Genomic DNA, 20431 nt, shown 5'->3' with positions numbered 1-20431 from the left:
CTTAATTTATTTTAGATTTTAAAGTAAAAGATAAATTCAACTTATTTAAAATCAACTAGTATCTATATAAATAACATTTTTTTTTAATTTTTTTTTTAAGTACACAACTAATATATTTAATTTTCTTTCTTAGTATATTTCGATAGTAAACTGCAAATTAAATCAGCATTATCAACTAATGTATGTTTAAACTATTTTAACAACATGTTAAAATTATTGTTGGAAACTTAAAAAAAAATAGTACGAAAATTTTAGTTTTTATTAACTATAGAATAACATTACAAATAATTTTTTAAAACACTGATTTTTTTAAACAAACTTGGACCTGGTTTTATATCTATTAAATATACTTAACACTAACCTTAGCCACAATGCGCAAAAATTTAATTTAAAATAAAGTTAACTCAAATGATAAATGTAGATAAACCAAAATGAAGTAAACTTATTTATAAATGAAGATAAGGGTTAGTGTTCTATTTGTAGTTAAACGCATTATAATCATTGTTATTAACCCAAAGTGAGTTGTTACAAAATGTTCATTTAAAATTGTTCTACTTTTGTTTATTGCATAACAAAATATAACTTTCAATGTTATAACATGGTTGTAAAAAACCTGGAAACACCTGTAATTTGAAATTTTAGGCTAAAAAGTACCAGAAATTTAAGAAACTTTAAAAAAAAACCTAGAATTTTGCACGAAAACTACTGAAAACATTTGTAAACATGGAATTTTAAATAATTTTCACTTGTAAAGTAATGAAATTTCAATATGAAATAAAAATTTTGTCATAATGGTAAAAAGTTAGGTAACTATTATTTTTTTATAGAATTTCTTTATTAAAAAACATATCCAAAAGTAGATATATATATATATATTCTCAATGTTTTTTTACTAGTTAAGACAGTATTTTACCTTAAACTTAATTTTATACTGAAAAAAGAGCTTGTATTTTAAAGAACTTGAAAAGATTCAGAAAACTTTGAAAAATTTTCTAAAAAACTCTGGTAACCTTCTTATAACTACTGTTTTGATAAATATAAGTAACGCTAATAATGAATACTTGAAACAGGGTTGCAACACATTCAGGAAAGCTTAGGATATTATAAAAAAAATTAAAATTTCAGTTTGACACAGAACAGCTGAATTTAATTTTTACTCAGGCTCTTCCTTTTATTTTAAAGAACAATCTAGGATAATTCTAGGTTATTTTGAAAATCATAAAACACATCATTTTCCTAAACTTTAAAATAGTTTTTTTTTTATAATTTTGTTGTAATATAACCAATTTAGTTCAAGTAATTGTTTTGAATTAGTTTTAAAAACTGCTACTTTTGTAAAAGATTTTAAAACCCTTATGATGAATCAGGACAGTTTTTAGTCTTTCAAGACATTTTTTTTGACTCAAAGAAAGGCAAAAATTTTACAAGTAAACCCATTGAGATCTTAACTGGTTAAGATTTTTTTGGCTAAATTGAAACTCAAAATTCTTCTAACAAAGTTTGAAAAGATATTGAGTAAAACTGTGAAAGTTATGACCATAGTAAGGACAGTGTTAAGTTCTTAAATAAATACTTTTTCAAACAGCACTAAATTTTAAACGTAGGTTATTCATGTAATAAAGGTAGTTTATAAAATAAAACTATTACTTTTTTAGTACAAAATATATAAAAACTTTGTTTGAGTGGTATATTTAGTTGATATTCAAAATTTTTCTAACAAAGTTTGAAAATATTTCGAGTAAATCTGTGGAAGTTATAATTATGGTAAGGACAGTATTAAGTTTTTAAACAAATACTTCTTCAAACAGCGTTAAGTTTCAGACATAGATTGTTCATGTAATAAAGATAATTTTACAAAAATCTAGCTCTCTTGTTTTTATTAAAGTTGCTACTTTATAGGTTATTCAAACCTATAAAGTAGCAAATAGGATCCGAATTGGGATAATATTTTCAAATAAGGACATGGTCGGATTCGAATTGGGATGATATTTTCAATAAGGACATGGTCATATCCGAATTGGGATAATATTTTCAATAAGGACGTGGTCGGATCCGAATTGGGATAATATTTTCAATAAGGACGTGGTCGGATCCGAATTGGGATGATATTTTCAATAAGGACATGGTCGGATCCGAATTCGGATAATATTTTCAATAAGTTCATGGTCGGATTCGAATTCGGATAATATTTTCAATAAGGACATGGTCGGATCCGAATACTTGAATCCGGTGTATCACAAAAACTAGTAGCTATTTAAACGTAAAACATTGTATACTAAACAACGTTTTACATCAAATACAAATAGTTTTTTGAGATATTTAAACTCTTATTATTAGAAAAAAAAATACTGATCTAAAAACTTTAAGGTATTACAAATAAAGGCATTTAAAAAAGACTAGTCATAATTAGGTACAGTAACGTTCAAGTTAAACTGAACGTTTATAATAATAAACACAAAGTAATTTACACAAAAAATTAGCAAAAAAGATAAAAACTTATATTAACATTTGGTTAGAATTAGATCATGGTTCTGAAGGCATTCGGCGATCGTGTGTCAAATTCCGAACATAAAAATATTTGCAGGCTTCAGAGTTAATTTTACTTTTTTGTCTTTATTTCAAACCCGAAATATAGATGATAAATTATTTTAGTTTTGTTATATCTTCATGCAAAAAAAAATTTTTAAATATCGTTATAGATAATCAACATTGTTCAGTTTACTATTTTATTAATACTTGACCAGGTCGAAATTTATTCCAACCGAAACTTGGTTGTGAATAGGACAGTTAATTTGCACTAGTATTACTATTTATGACCATGACCTATAAAAAATTATGACGATGTACTATAATAAATTGTAAATCTTAGAAATATATAACAAAAAAAAAACGTTTAAAACTAAAGTAATTAATTTAATAAACTTCAATAAATAATTAATTGGAATTTTTTGTATTTATTTGAACTAGTATTACTATTTGTGACCATGACCTATAATATATTTTGACGATGTACTATAATAAATTGTAAATCTTAGAAATATATAAGAAAAAAAAAAGTTTAAAACTAAAGTAATTAATTTAATAAATTTCAATAAGTAATTAATTGGAATTTTTTGTTCCATTAGGCTACCTCTCTCCCATAAAATGCCTCTCTTTCATATAAGATAGGCCAGGGATTGGCAAATTGCCGGCCCGCGGGCCACACACGCCCCTCAAAGCTAAAACCTGAGGCCTTCGAGGTACTTTTCAGCTCATAATTTACCTTTTTATACAGTAATAAGAAAAGTTTTCGTGGTAAAAGCCTACAATTATGTTAATAACATAATAACTATTTATTAATGATTATCTACTTTTGCTTATTTTATTACAGTTTTGGTTAAACTAGTGTTTTTATGTAGGTTATAAAAATATTTTGAAATAACTGCGGCCCGCGGAAGACCTTTATTTTAGTGCGAACCGTGTAAAAAATTGACTGTCGGCTTATAAAAGGCTGTCGACCCCTGAGATAGAGCATGAAAAATATTATTAGGTGAATATGGAAAATGTAAATATTTACTAAGCTCAGTTTTCAAAACTGTTCAGCTTTAAAAACATATAGCTTTTTTAACCAATCAAAAGAGCCCAATAATGAATACAAGTAGTGATAAATATTTTTTAACTAGTTTAGTTGTAGAGTAAACATTAAAGTATTTGATTTAGTTAGTTATAGGCTTTTTGAGAATGAGTTTTTTTTTTTTTTCTTGCAAAGTATATTTAAACTCAATTTCTAAAAAACACAACATAATCAGAGACAAACACTAGCAAGACTAACTGAACACTATTTGTAATTTAACATCTTAAGTAAAACTTTAAAAGTTAGATTTGTGTAAATTTAAACCATTTTAGTTATAACTTGTTGGCTTGCTATATTAACACAAAACAAAAACAATAATATTATGAGTTTAACTTTTACTAAAGGGTACAAAGTAATAAAGTTTGAAAAATTTCATAAAGGAATAAAAATAAGTCAAAGTTTAAACAAGAAAAAAATATCATCAAATTTGATAGTATTACCCTTTAGCTAACAATATATTGTTTGTTTAAGACACCAGAGCCATGTATCATGATTCAGAGTAAAATTTCAAAAAGTACATAGCAATATCTAAATAAGTTAAAACAATTGAAATAGTACTGAATAAGTTTTGAAACTTGCAGCTTTTTGTAGAAAACTTCTACTTCTTAAATTCGGAATATAAATGATTGTTTTGCATTGTTTTGAGTTTTGCTTTTAATTACAATTTTTACTAGTTTTCATAGTATCTGTATTGTTGTCTTAAAAAACTACTTAATTCTTAATAATGCTTTTTTATTAAATACTTGTTTAGCGATTGAAAAATATTTATAGTTTACTATGATAGTGAAACAATGTTTTGTTTTAATAATCTGAAAAAATAAAACCAACTATTTGTCACTAGTTAGTAGTTATAATTTGTCACCAACATAAAAGTGGAAATTATTTATTTTAAGTTAAAAATAATAGCTAAAAATAAACAAAAAGTAGTTAAGTTTCTTTCTTTAATGAATTCTTTTTTTTTGATAAACCTTCTAATACTAATGTTGTGCCAACAAGAAAGTTACCACCAAAAAAATATGTTGCTGATGTTGGTTCCTGCAGTGACGTTAACACTAATGAAGATAATACAGTTGCACTCATCATCCAAGAGTCTGACTCTAGCTTCGAAAATAAAACATTCTGGTAAGTTGGTTTCGAGAGAAACTGATAAGACGAAAATGCAAGTAGAAAACAGTTGTGTTGCATATGCACATTTTAAAGTTCCAGTAAAATTTTAAAAACGATAGTTATAAAAACGAGCTAAGTTTTAATGATAAGCTGCAAAGCAAAACATCAAATAAAGAAAAGACTGGTCGCAGCGACCTAAAAAAACTCTGACACAAACAGAACGGGTGCTAGAAGCTTTTCAGAAAAATTTCAAAGTTGCAAAGAAATACAAAAACTATAATGTTGTACTTCGAAGACTTGAGACCTGTTATATCTAATTTTTTAGATTTATTAATCAAATGTTAAAATGTAAATTTTTCAGAGAGAAACCCTGAAGCTGAAAAGTACGTTGTCTTACAACTGAAAGATACTGAAGAAGTTATGACAATACAAAATAATGCTTTGAAGAACGGTCCGTTTGAGAAGGAACTACGGAAGTTTGTTTTCTTGATTTTCAGTTTAAAACTGCTGCTGTTAAAAGAAAAAAAAAAAATTCAATTGTTAACTCTCAGTAATATGCAGAGAAAAGAATGTTTTAAAGGTATTCGACCAGATTGCAATGAAATAAGAAATTATTTGTAGTTCTATGCAGACCAAACAGAACAATTTGAAACTGCGTTTTCAAAAGCTAATAAAGATACGCTGAAAATGGATGTATCAGTTTTGAAAAGAAAAACTTGTGAGATAAATAAAATATTGGAGCCGTTTGTGATAATACGGTTGAAAACATTAAAAGTGGACACGCTCGGAAATTTGTAGAGAAGTTTAAGGTGTTGTGTTGTAGTGTGTACAGGAAGTGTTCTGACCTTTTTGAAACTTAGCAAGTTTGCTGATTATTCATTTATTGTTTGACTGAAACGATTTTCTGTTTTGTTAGAGTTATTAGCATTTAACATGTTCCGGTTATTTAGTTTGTTTTATTGGGTGTTTATTCAATATAAAATCGCTTAGTTTTCGTTGTCAATAAAATAAAATAAACTAAAACAAATTATTATTTTATTTAAGTATTTTAGAATAGATTACTTTTCCTACATACCTATTTAAAACTCCACATCAGCTTTATCAACTTATATTCAAACCAACAACTTATAAACAACACCATTCTTATTTAGTTGTAATATTTCTACGAGGCAAAACTTGATGTTATTTATCTAAAATAAAATGCTTTAAATGACTCGTGGAATGTATAAAAATGACTCGTGGAATGTATACTAAACACTGTCATAAATTAAAAGATTACGTAGTTGTCGAAAAAAATGAGCTCAAATTAGTTAAAATTGTCATTATTTTAATTTATATAAAAATTAACTGGCACTAGGATGTACACTTAGAGAAACAAAATTCAAAAAACAAACTAAAAACAATTACTTTAAAATAGCTCTATAAACTTAAAAATATATATTGAGATACACTAGAAACAATAATTTCAAAAAACGATTTCCTTGTCCTAAGAGTAAAGTTATTAAATTGGTGTTTTGGCTACAACTTTCATATGAGGAGTGGAGTCAATGCACCCGCCAACTTAAGTAAAATTTCCTAATTATATCGTAAAACAACTAAAGTTTTAATTTTTTTCGAAGTCAAGCTAGACTTGAGTTTCTCCGCTTAACTGAAACAAAAAACTCATCTTATAACATGAATCTCGGAGTACTGTGGTTAAAAAGAACCCTCAAGGAAAAAACAGTTTACTTTTGAAAACAGAGTAGCAAAAGTAAGAGAGATGTCCAACAAGCCAGAAAGATGAAAAGTAGATTTAAAGTTGGGAAAATCTTACTTAAAGTATTAAAAGTTATAACTTAACAGTTTAATCTGTTGACGTAAAAATTATTTTGAGCCGCAGCAAATCTACTGATAAATAGTAAATAACTAATTCCTAAGGGCTCAGCACTTGTCCGGTCCTGGCGAAGGGTTCGCATTCCTGTGGCTCCTAAAGTCAAGCCCGATTCACAACTGTACAACAGATGTTCAGTATTGCCAAATACTGCTTCGTCTCACCTATTGGTTCCGGTAAGCGCCTTCCTCGTATCCGAAGTCTTGGTCACGACCCCTTTGCATTTTACTTGCAGGTCTGACGTCACATGACCACAAGTGGAGCGTGAGCTCCTTGGGATTTTTGCTAATGTTCGTGTACTTTACTATGACCAAAGACAAAAGTTAGCTTATAATTACGTTGCGTCAATAAAAAAAAAGTAATGAAAACTTTGTTAACAGCTTGTTACAATCAGTGCAAACTATTGTTTCTTAAATTATTTTACATCAGACTAGTAGGTAAAATAAATCAATTTATCAAAATTAATTAAATATTTGTAAATTTCTAGGTGAGGGGGCCACGGCGGCTGATAAGTGGGGACAAATTAGCACGACAACTGGGAAATAAGATTTATGACACTGGTTAATTCTTAATTCTTTCGGCTTTGGGTTCAAAAGGGATCCTCGGGCTGGAAATAAATAACTAGCTCTTAAAGCAAATCGTAATTTAAAAAGTTAGAACAATAAGTTGTAAACAGTCAGAAATTTCGATAAAAAAGCAAAAGTTTATCATTTAGTTTTATTAGAATTAGTTTAGTATATTTTCTTTTTGAAATTTAAAAAACCGAAAATAATTTACAGGCATATATAAGTTAACTTGACATTTCAAAAACGTATAAAATGATTGATTTTTCATATAATTAGAAACCTTTAGTTAAAAATTATAGTCTTTGTTAATTAATAATAAATACAATCTCTATAAAGACTCTAATTTACTTTTAAAAGAAAAACCAAACCAACGCGATACAATAAAAGTTAAAAGGTACAATGACTTTTAAACAACAAAGGTCAATATAAAAACTTCGATAAACATGCAAACCATTTAGTTTCTCTAATAAAATAAAGCTTACAAAATTTATGTTAAGCACTTTATATTATTAGATTAAAGCTTTAAAACTACAATCCTTAAAAATGTTAAAACTAATCATAATTGTTTTTGAACTTAAACAAAGTTATTATTACAAAATTATGAGATTGCATGCAATTAAAATCTTATTAAAACTAAAATTATGATATTTACCACCTTTATAAATTTATAGTAAAACTTATTACAACTTAAAAATCAGTTAATTTTCCAACTTAAATGAAAAAAAAAGTCTTAAAGTTAACTTTTTTTTTTTTGTATAAAAAATTTCGTTTTTAAATATTAAAAAAACTACTGCAGAACATTTGGTAGGTCGACAGTTATAAAGATTTACTATGGCAATTTACAATAATTACTAATTAAATATTTAGCATTAAATAAAATATTTAACAATAATTATTTAGTAATTTCAGCTTTTCTCGGGTTTTCTTGTGATCTTCAAATTTTGATAAACCTTTTTCGATGTCTTTCTTAGATTCTATATCCTGCAATATATAAAACTTTAGCACGTTGTAATATAAATCAGATATATATTATTAAAATGTATACATTTCATTATTTCTTAAATTATACATCACTCATTTTCAATCCAAGTGCGTACTTTACACGAGTGCGTACCTTTTAGTGTCCTTATTGATGCGTATAGTATTCCTGGCAAAAATATAAAAAGTATAATATAAAAGTTAAGTAATAGTTTAGTGTAAACAAGTATACGTTATGAAACAAGATTGAACATTTTTTCTACTCTCTTGAGGTAGCGTAATACAATATTTTTGAAAGCCACATTTGAGCATCATACGCGTATACACTATTAAGAGAGGCACTTCTAGTGTGCAAAAAAGTAAGCTGACGACCTACCCAGCTTAGGGATTTTACAATGTAAAGCTTTGAAGGCTTTTATTCAAGAAATGCCTAGGCGTCGACTCGAGACGGGTTAACTGCTAGTGACTTTGCAGGCATGTAGCTTATAGCTGGCGTAGAAAGACCGTAGCTGGGCGGTTAAAGGTCGTATAGCAGACTTCATTGAATAAGTAGCGAGGAAAAGTAAAACCAAAGAGTATCTAATAAATATTTTTGTTGTTTTTTTTGTTTATTATTATTATTATTTATTATTATTACTATTATTGCCTAGATCTTTTTTTTGAAGTTGAAATTTAAAAAAAAAGATAGAACCAAGTGACATATTAAAAAAAAATACTCCTAAAATGATCATTTTTTCAAAGGGTCTTTTCGTCAAAAACAAGCCCCAATAAATTTTGACTATTGCTTTGTTTAAAAGTCGAAGAAACGTTCTATAAAACTTAAATAAATTTGTTTAAAATTAATAACAAGAAAGATATACCATGAGGAAGTGAGGCTAAATTGTAAAAAGAGGAGATTTTAAATTTTCTAAATAACTATGGTCGTTATTTAACAACAGGAGCAGTGCTTTTTCCTAAAAGTTTTTGTGGTACTAGATGGCTTGAAAATTAAGCTTTTGCTGAAAGAGCAATTTTTATAGGTTGACATCAAAAAAAGTATGTTTAAGTGCGAAAAACTTCCTTAAGTAACTCTTAAGTAATTTATATCTTTTGAACAGCAGTTTTTAAAATAAATATTAATTCACTACTAAAAGATATCAAAAAAGTTTTGCTTTCAAAAACCTGTAAGAAATTCAGAAAACCTGGAAAAATGTTGAAAAAACAAATGGCAAATTGTGATCTTAACTGGCTAAAGTTGGCTAAAGTAAAAAAGTCCTACATAATTTTTGCATGAGTAACTAAAATAATAATAGCTTGGCTAATGTTGTCTAAAGTAGAAATTGTTGTAAAAATGAAATCCGATAATAATAATTAAACGTCAATAATAAAAATAATCGGAAAAAAAAAAATTACAAACAAATTTTATAAGCTTAGTATTGAATTACTGTTCGACTCTTACATAAACTAAAAAAACATTTAACTATCATTCGATTTTAAGTAAGTACATTCTAAATACAGATAATTCGTTAATTGCATCATAATAGATAATTAAGTCTAATTCGTACTTACAAAAAGTTTCCGCCAGTCTAACTTAGAAAAATTCTTTAAAATTGTTTGCTTTAAATAAATAAAAATATTTGTTGCGCTAATCTTTAATTATTTATAAAAATGCACAAATGCTATAAGTTTTGTATAATTATAATAGACTGTAACTTTTTTAATTTTAGAGATTAAGATATAAAATTAATATGATTATTCATAAACTATTCAACATTATGTTTGAAAAGTTTTAGAGCTATTTAAGCAAAATTGTAGAAGATATGTATAAAACAAGAACAACGTTTACTCTTAGAACAGTAAAACTTTAGAAAATTATGTTTTAAACTAAGTTTTTTATTTAAGCAAAGTGACATTTGAAATCGATGTAACTTTGTTTATATTTGAGATAAAAACATGATATTAATTATGATTTGTAATATACAATTTAAGATTATGTTTGCAAAGTTTTATTTGGTTTTAAGCTCAAATGTAGAAAATAAGTCAAAAGTAAAGACAACATTTACTTTTTTAAGGAAACATTTTGAAGAAGTTTCGTAAAACTATGATAGACTGTAACTTTTTTTATTTTCGAGATTAAGACATAAAATAAATTTTGATTGTTATAAACTATTTAAGGTTATGTTGGTAAAGTTTTAGAGTTATTTAAGCAAATTTGTAGAAGATATGCAAAAAACAAGGACAACATTGTGAACAACAAGTGCGATACTTCTGTCTTTAGTAGAATGTACTAAATTAACATCGAATGATAGTTAAATGTTTTTATAATTTATGTAAGAGTCGAACAGTATTTTAATACTAAGCTTACAAAATTTGTTTGTATTTTTTTTTTCGATAACGTTTATATTTTTGTTGATAAACTATTAAATAAGTTTACATAAGTTGATAACCTTTTTGTGCTTATAAAATTTGTTAGTAAGTTTTTTTTCGATAACCTTTATATTTTATTCGATTATTTTTTATATATCTGTTTATTATTAATGGACTACATTTTTAGGACAATTTCTTCTTAGCCAACATTAGTCAAGCTATTGTTATTGTAGTTACTCATGCGGAAATTTTAGGAATATTTTAATTTAGCCAACTTTAGCCAGTTAAGATCACAATATTTATAAATTAGAAAAAAAATCAGCAAAATTCGTTGTTGGAAAGTTAACAAATTGTTTTACACCTACACTAGAAATACAGTTTAATTTATCAACAGTACGCCGGTCATATTTTAGCAAATTAATATTCACATCACCACCAATAGCATCATCCTTTTTTTCTCTCACACAAATAATCTATAGCATGAAGAAATTTTTTTTTTAAAAGAGCAAATACAGAACTCAGATGTCTATACAAATTACCAACTATAACACATTTACTGTTTTCAAGTTTAACACTAATCCACACATCATCCACATCACATTGGTTTAAAGACATATCTTCTACAACCTTGTAGTCAAGACAATTTTTCACAAAGAAAGCAACACCTCCAGATTGATTACTGTTAGAAGTTCTGTTCACAAACTCATAACCCTCCAATTTACCAATAAAAGGTCTCATACTAGTCAGCCAAGTTACATCAAGCAAACCCTCAACTGAATTCAAAAATTCTTCAATTTTATACACATTTGCATTCAAACTTCTTATGTTCATATAAACAATACTAATGCTATTTATATTACCAAATTTAAGATTATTTAAATCCAAGTAACACTCATCTTTTCTTTTTGAAGAAGCAGATTTATTAAGTTTAGAAAAATAATCATAATCTAAATTATTCACACTCTGAAAATGAAAGACAGAATTTTCACTGTTATAACAATAAAATTAACAAATACCTTTTTTATATTCACAAAGTTTTATATTTTTTTTTCAGTAGCACACTTAACATGACATCTTATAAAACATAAAAAGCAACTTAAATGATTTTTAAAATTTTTACAAGGCAATTTACATTTATAACATACAGTTTTTTTTTATTTCACAATTTTTACTAAAAAATGGTAAACCATTTTCACTCATTCTAACTAAACTCTTGTTACATAAAGTGGAACATTTATGATGCATCCACATTAAGCAACCATCACAATACAAGCACTCATCTGAAGAAAATTTTCTATAACAAATTTTACTAAATTCATCATTTCCTACATTAACTAATTTATACTCACTCACACAGTCTTTACAATAAAAATGATCTTTATTTATAGATGTATGAAAATTATACTCATAATTATTTAAATCAGAACATTGGACATGTAACCATCTCTCATAATTGTCACAACAAGTAGAATCCACATTTGGGGGTTCAAAGTCTTTTTGACACACCCCTGCAAACACATTCTAAACTAACTAAACTATCTAATTTAAGTTTTAAAGAAGTAGTCTAAACATATAATATTTTTTAAATATAATTATAAGATAAACAAATAGCTTATTGTGGGCTCTACAGTTTTTCAATATCTTCAACTGAGTTGATAACAATTACTTTTGACTTCTCATCCTTTCTCAACAAAATTGTGCCACTTGAGAATCATGCATATTTCTAACCTTTTTCTTTTTGAAACCTTCTAACAAAATAAAAGAAGGTTTCTGCTAGTTTTTGACAAATTTTCATTAAGATAAACCCTTTTGCCATTATGTTATTCAAATCAGCATTAAATAACTTCTTTTTTTCTTTCATTACTTTAACATTTTGGTCTCAAGATTTGAATGTAACTAATATAGGATTAAACATTCTCATTCCTTACTTCTACTCTAGGTTGGTTCCATCATGTATGGTCCTCAAGCGCCTAATTTTTCCGACCTGATGTCTCTCTATTCTTGGATCTACTTTCTTCTAAACCTTCATTGCAACAATCTTGACATATGAAAGCTTAAACTACAAGCTAGTTTTATAAAATAAAAAAAAATATTTTCTAACTTTTCAGATATTGTAATTTATATAAAACGTTTCCAAATTTTTTGGGATCAATTTTCTTGAAAATTAAAAAAATTACTAAAAATCTATCTCCTTCATTTTTTGAGCTAGAAACCTCAAATTTCAGGAAACATTCCTTTTATAATTTAAAAGACTTTGAATGTTGGAACTTCAAAAATATTAAGAAATAAAAATTCAAGATTAAAAATCAAAAAAAAAAAGGTGGTTTTTAATTAATAAAAAATTTTCATTTCAAAATTAGAAAAGTTTCTGCATTCAATCTTTTTAAAATTTAATAATAAACTTTCTGTGAAAATTTGAAGATTGCTTAAAAAATGAAGGATGAGATAGGTTTTTAATTGAAATTTTTTTTTGGACAGACTAGTTTAAAATGGCTGCACTGAAAATTGAAAAAAAAAGCTCTAATGTTAAATGTTTGATATAGAGAAATTTGTGTTTATGATACATCTGACAACTGGATACATACTCATGTTTAAGAAAAAATTTTAATTTAAATACTTGGTTTTATTCTTTAATCAAAAATTTTACTTGAAGTTTATAAAGAAAATGCAATAATATGGATGTCACACACTATGCCTAGTTTAAATCTCTTTCAGGTTGTATTAAAACTCTTGCTCTTTTTAAGATTTTTTTCAAAGTAGGGTTATCACACATTCATGATTATCAGGATAACTCAAGATATTTAAATTTTTTTTAATCTCAAGATATTTCAAGGGTTTTGTATTTAAGGCTGATTTAAGATAGTTGTCTTTTTTAAATAAGGATAGTTTTAATAGGTGAGAGTGGGTTTCTTTTGATGTTTTTATACCTTAAAAAAAATATTTTTTTAATTATCAAGACAAATTTTTTTTCTTCAATGAGATTTAGTTGATCCTGTTTCAACATTTTATTATTATATATAACCAATTCATTTTTATTTTTTACTGAAATGCTTATTAAAATTTTGTATTGCTTGCTGCTAGCTCTTCACTTCTCTTACTCCAGCATATAAATGGGGTTTTTCTTTTTTTATGTAAAATAAAAATGAACATAACATTTAATTAGTTTTTGATGTATAGGAAATAAGTATAAGAAATAAAATGTACTACTTATTTAACTGCCCTTTATTATAATATGTATGTTTTGTTTTAATATACAATGTTTAGTTTTTAATAAGTATATTTTTAGCTGTATAAATTTTTAAAACATGGAACTGTCAGAAGAAGAAAAAGAAAAGAAAGTTTGTATTTATTTAAAAATGAAAAATAGTTTTTTTAACTACTTTATTTTGTTATAATAAATAAATAAACATATTTAGTTTTTAATTTTACAAATTATGATTATACATTTGTTTTTAAAAGTATGGAAAGTGTATTTAACAATCAGACTTATACTGTAAGATACAAAAGACTATATTAGTATGTAAGTTATTTAACTGAAAGTACATTTTTCATTAAAGAAATGTTTGACCTTTTTTTTTTAATATATTAAGATTTACAGGACTTTTGTATGCAAATCAAATACAGTTTTATAGTTTTTCATAAACCTTTTTTATTTTTAACAGTCAAATCAGCTTGTGCAGCTGTTTTTAGTGTGGCAGAAACGCATTTCTCCTCTAAAGAAGAGAGATATTATGACTCATGTTTTAAAGGTATTTATTAAATTAAGTAAATTGTTAATATTTATTATTTCTGTAAAATTGCTGTTTTTATAAATGTTTTGAGTTTGATTTGGAATTAAAATTTGAAGCCTGTAAATCATCTTCATTTAAACAAAAATATTTTGAACAGGACCATAAAGGGTCATTCAATGAAATTTTCGTGGAAGCCCAAAAGAAACTGAAAGCAGCCTTTGGTTTTCAAGTCAAAGAGCTGAATGAAGGGGGTAAAAAGTGTTACGTGCTTTTGAATCTCATGAATGAAGAGAATGTTGACCCGGTTAAGTTAGTTTTGATTGAAACACTGTACGCATTAGTTTATTTGTTGGCTGAAGTACTATTTTAATTAGTTAAAATATTTTTCTTTGCATAAAAATTATTACAATTTTTATACATTTATGAGCTACTTTATACTTGTATTAACTTAACTATAACAAATGTTAGCTTGTAAATAGATTAAAATTTTGACACATGTCCAACAGTTATGAAGACGAAAGGAGAGGGATTCTAACCTTTATACTAACTACTATTTTCATGAAAGGAGGCACTTATCCTGAAAGTAAGAATTGTCTTAATTTTTTACATTGCACATCTTTAACTACAATTATTTTAAATATTTTTTTATTTACGTCTTCTATTTTATTGACTTAATTATAACAGTTTTTGCCGCAGGTTAATTTTGTATTTTCAATTTTGTTTGTTTTTGAAATATTGTTTCCAAGCTTTAAATAAGCCATTGGCCACATAAATCTGCTTGAATGGCTGCAGTTTGCCCATCCTTACCCTATTACTTTAAATGAGTAAATACACAATAAATATACAATTAAGCCATGTTTATTTGATTTTAAATTTATAAACAGGCAGCCTCATATATTTACTCATTGATAGAGTGAAAATAGGAAAAGATAATGAGGTATTTGGTGATGCCAAAAAGCTACTCGCAGATTTCATCGCTCAGCAGTTAGTTTTGTTATAATTACATCATTTTCATTAAGTATAGTTACAAAAAATGTTAATTTTACTTTTCATTCCAACTCTATTTTCATTCCAATGGTTTATTTTCTTTATAGATATTTTTTGTCCTTGTTTAGTTAAGGAGTACAGCTTAATTTTTTGGTCATATCATAAGATTCATATGAGGGGATATGATTTGGATGTGTTTTTGCTTTATTAAGAAGAATCTAAAAAAAAGAATTAAACTTTTGCAAAAAAAAAAGTTGCTGCCCAAAAAATTAATTTCAACTGCAAAAGCAGCATACTTTTCAATTTTTTGACTTAAACAGTAATAAAATCACTTATACATGTATTAGACTTAAAATTTATATCTTTAATGAAAGCTTATAGTTCTAAGCATAAATTAAAGACATTTCGACTGTTTTTGATAATAATGATGTCACTATTACACAAAGTATGCAAATTTTGTCTGTAAAATCTTACTTTTTCTAATATAAAAAGCAAATTCTTCTGCTATTTTTACTTATAGATTTTTTTTAATTTTAAATTTAAATGTGTGTAGTCAGCTAGACAGAAAGATATTACTGATGTAATGCCATTTCAATTTCATATTGATATAGATATTAAATATATTTTAAATCATTTTCTGTTATTAGAAATTATGATTATTGAGAGCACCTATCTAAGAGTTTTAGTTTGCGCCTCCCATAAGGATCCTATTGTTGCCTCCAACTTTGACTGGCTATATTTCAAAAATTATTTTGAATTTTTTTAATTCTGTAAAAAGCATCTTGTAGCTTAGTAAAAATAAAATTAAATTAAAAAAAAAAGTGTTTTACCCCACCTATGCCCTTAAGTTTATAAAGTATTATACATTTAATTTAATTAAAACTTAGTTTGTTTAAATGTTTCAATTCTCTAATTTAAAAGTGTAGTATCAAATCATTTTTAGTTTTAAACTCATAGCAGTTTATCATTATTATATTTACTTGTATAAAATCTATTTACAGGACTGAGCACTTAGCAATGTATAAACTTTTATCTTTGAAATATATAAAAGCTTATATTTTGCTAGGGCTATATTATACACATAGTAAAATTCCATTTTACTAGGTATTGAGTTGATATAAACTATTATTCAATTTATTTTTATTTAATAATGTTAACCTAAGTATATTTATAGTAGAAAAGTATTATAATAAATCTGAGTTGATAGTAGATGTAGTTTACTGTTTTATTAAAATAGTATAATATTATTTCTTAGGACACTCTTTTTTTTTCTCTCTAGGAATTGCTCCACTTATTTAAAGTAGTCAACTACAATTACTTACAATTTTCGTTTAACTTTGGTTTTTGATATAACATATCCTTCTCAAATGCTCGTTGCACTTTGCTATTAAAATATTTAGCATTTGTTGTACGCCAAAATCAAAAAAGGTGCAAAACTGTGTTTCTGCATATTCGAAAGCCCTCAATTTACATTGGACCAAAGTATTTGGTAAAAGATATGTTATATCAAAAACCAAAGTTAAACGAGAATTGTTAGTAATTGTAGTTGATTACTTTAAATTAGTGCATTTGTAGCAATTCCTAGAGAAAAAAAGAGTGTCCAAAGAAACAATATTATACTATATTAATAAAACAGTAAACTACATCTACTATCAACTCAGATTTATTATAATACTTTTCTACTATGAATATGCTTAGGTTAACATTATTAAATAACAATAAATTGAATAATTGTTTATATCAACTCAATACCTAGTAAAATGGAATTTTACTATGTGTACAATATATCCCTTAGCAAAATATAAGGTTTTATATATTTTAAAGATAAAAGTTTATACCTTGCTAAGTGCTCAGTCTTGTAAATAGCATTTATACAAGTAAATGCAATAATGATAAACTGCTATGAGTTTAAAACTAAAAAATGATTTGATACTACGTATTTAAATTAGAGAATTGAAAAATTTAAACAAACTAAGTTTTAATTAAAATAAATGTATAACACTTTATAAGTTTAAAATAATAGTAGTGGGAAAACATTAACATACTTAAAGCTAAAATAAAAAACTTAATACAGATAAATAGTTATTGTTTAATTAAATAAAAACTCTTTATATTTAAAAATAAAATTAGACTAATTTTAATAAATTTACATGCAGTTTCTATGATAAATAAGTCTAGAAATTTTACTCTTAGATAGGTGCTCTCAATAATCGTGATTTCTAATAACGGAAAGTGATTTAAAATGTATTTAATATCTTTATCAACATGCAATTGAAATAGCATTACATCAGTAATATCTTCCTAGCTGCTGACTCCACACATTTTACATTCAAAATAAAAAGAAGTAAGATTTTACAGACAAAATTTGCATATTTTGTGTAATAATGATGTCATACTACATCAAAAGCAGTCGAAATATCTTTAATGTATGCTTACAATTATAAGCTTTCATTTAAGATATAAATTATAAGTCTAGAACATGTATAAGTTATTTTATTACTGTTAAAGTCAAATAGTCAAAAAATATGCGACTTTTGAGGGTTGAAATTGTTTTTTTGGGCAATAACTTTTTTTTTTTGGAATACCTTAATTTTTCTTTTTAGACTCTACTTAATGAAGCAAAAACACATCCAAATCATATCCCCTCATAAATCCAGCAAAAATCACCCAAGTACTCCTATGTTTAAACAGCAAATGTTGAAAAACCTTTCTCTACATTACAATTTAAAAACATTAGTGTTTTGCTGTCCAACAAAGTTCGGATGTTCACAAAGTTTAGTAAAAGCATATATTAGTTTAAAATTTTTAATCTTCATTACTAATAGAACGTTAACTTTGTTTATTTAAGTTTAGCACATTGAAACAATTTTGATTTTGGAAAAACCTATTTGTCTTAATCTTTAAAGTTTTAACTTTTATTACATTGATACTGATAATTTTGTTGTATGGTTTGAAAACAAATTAATATTTTTTTACATAATTAAGGGCTTTCTAATTGCAGACTTTTATTTTTATTTTTATTGTGCAAATTAATAATAAATGAGTATTAGCTATTTTTAGGCAAGTTTCAAAGTTGAACAATGTATATAACATACTTACTACGGTACATTTAAAGTTTGCTTTTCTACACGTGTAAAATTCAAAATAATAATTAGCTTACAGCAGCTGACCTCTGATCTTAACTCTGACATGAGAACAAACCAATATGTGTGTTTATTTATTATTCAGATAACTGAAAAACAAAAAATAAAACTAAACTGGATGAAAATAAACTTTTTTATTCAGATACTCCAGCAAGAGAATAAACTAATGTGTTTATTTTTTTCAGATACCTGAAAAAGACGAAGATACCAACGACCAACCCGACCCAGTTCGAGTACAGTTGGGGAGTGAGGGCTGATTTGGAAGTGAGCAAAATAAAAATTCTCGAACACGTTGCCCAGGTTACTACTTGTTGATTATTAAAAAATATAATTATTGTTAGTATAATATTGGTTATTGTTTAAATACTAAAAGAAGGCTATGGTCCCTAAGCAGTGTAAAAAATATAGAAAATAATTTGGCTTGTAATTACTTTTTTTTAAGCTTTGAATATTTTTTATGACATTTATTTTGGATTTCATTTATAGAAAAATTTATTTGAAACAAGTATAAAAAGTTCTTTTAATTTCCAATTTAATTGCCTTTAGTTTGTTAATTTTCCCTAGAGTAGGGGTGGGCAACGTACGGTCCGCGGGGTAAAAATGACTGGCCCACGATTGGAGTTACAGGCCGGTAAGGGTCAATTTTACAAATTTTGTTATTAAATTTTGCATCATATTTTTACAAAACTAAACTGTAAGAGTTAGACTTTAAAAATATGTTTAGAAATGGCTGTTAAATTTAATGTGTACTGATAAAAACAATATTCTGTCCTAATGTTTTGTGTTATTCCAACTTAATTGGAATATCCTATAGTCAATTTACCTCAAGCAAAGTATTTATTTAGTTATGATTATTTACACACCTACCTTTGTCAATAACCATGTCAAATCTATTTATAGATATTATTTTAGCATCTGACATGTCTCAATCTACATCTCAAGTTGTCACAACTGAGAAATTTTTCTGAATTAGAAGGATTCAAAAAAGTAATCAACCGTATCCATAAAAATAGATTCTAGCCGGATACGAGACTTTTATGTAAATAAGAATCCGACCGGATCCAGATCTTGACTTAAAATTAGTACCCAGTCGGATCCAGATAATATTTCCAAATTAGGATCTGGCCAGATCCAGATCTGAAAAGGCATTAATAATTTGTAATATTCGCATTAATTGGTAAATCAATAATTCGAAATGCTCTGGCCCACCAAGGACTAAATTGTTTCCGATCTAGCCTACCAATTAAAAACTTTGCCCTACCTAGGTCTAGAAAAATTAGAAACTAAAGTCTACAAGCTATTTAATGACACGAACGAATGTTCTTATTTACGATATCACAATAAAATGGTTGTTTTTAAACAGACGTTCGGAATAAGCAACATCGCGTTGTACCACTCTCAGTACGAAGACGCTATCGAGAGCGAAAGGAAGGCGCTGATTGGTGGAGAGCCGATCAAAACCAGCCAATCGCCGCCGAAGAAAGTCATCAGGAATTTGAACGCCTACCATCCTTCTTCGCAGAGATAATTTTTTTTGAAGTAAAAATCAGTAAGATATACTCAAAAAGATGGATGTGAAAATTAAAAAAGTGAGTTTTAAATTTTAAATTGAAGTTTATTGTTGTATTTTTTGTGTTTGTCCCTTCATCGCAGAGATAAATTAAAAAAAAACACAAATGTAAACTAATGTTTATAATGTTACGTAAAAGTTGTTTTTTCAGGTCAAAAGTTATCTTGAACTTTCTAAATCTCAATTTTTTTTAAATATCAAAATATTTCTTTGAAGAGATAATTTTGTAGAGTTTTTATTTTTTTCAAGTAAAGTAATTAAACATATTTAAAGAGATTAATGTCAAGTTTTAAAAAAAATAGTTAAACTAGACTATAAATTTTAAAGCATTAAGTTTTGTTTTTGAAGTTTTATTATTTTCTCTAAGTTATTGAAATTGGATAAAAAAAAAGTTTTGTGCATTTTTTTATTAGAAAAATATTTTGATCTAGTTTGTATTTTTAAGGTTTCTAAAGAAGTTTTAATTACAAAGTTTATAATGTGTAGTTTAAAAATATGTAATATTCTCTTTAGGTTTCTT

General features: G+C 26.2%; 1 protein-coding gene across 1 annotated transcript; it reads left to right on the top strand.

Moving 5' to 3' along the window:
* The first annotated feature begins 13750 nt into the window (after positions 1–13750).
* On the top strand, positions 13751–20144 carry LOC145831842 (non-structural maintenance of chromosomes element 3 homolog). Its single transcript, XM_082939183.1, has 7 exons — positions 13751–13818; positions 14143–14229; positions 14369–14520; positions 14718–14794; positions 15096–15195; positions 18527–18641; positions 19705–20144. Exons 1-7 carry the CDS (start codon positions 13786–13788, stop codon positions 19867–19869), a joined length of 729 nt encoding a protein of 242 aa, XP_082795309.1. The 5' UTR covers positions 13751–13785; the 3' UTR covers positions 19870–20144.
* Positions 20145–20431: the final 287 nt, after the last annotated feature.

Source organism: Thalia democratica, chromosome 3 (assembly GCF_965202585.1).
Source record: "Thalia democratica chromosome 3, ktThaDemo2.hap1.1, whole genome shotgun sequence".
Taxonomy (NCBI): domain Eukaryota; kingdom Metazoa; phylum Chordata; class Thaliacea; order Salpida; family Salpidae; genus Thalia; species Thalia democratica.
Note: the sequence above shows the minus strand (reverse complement) of the source record. Positions and strands in the feature narration are given on the sequence as shown.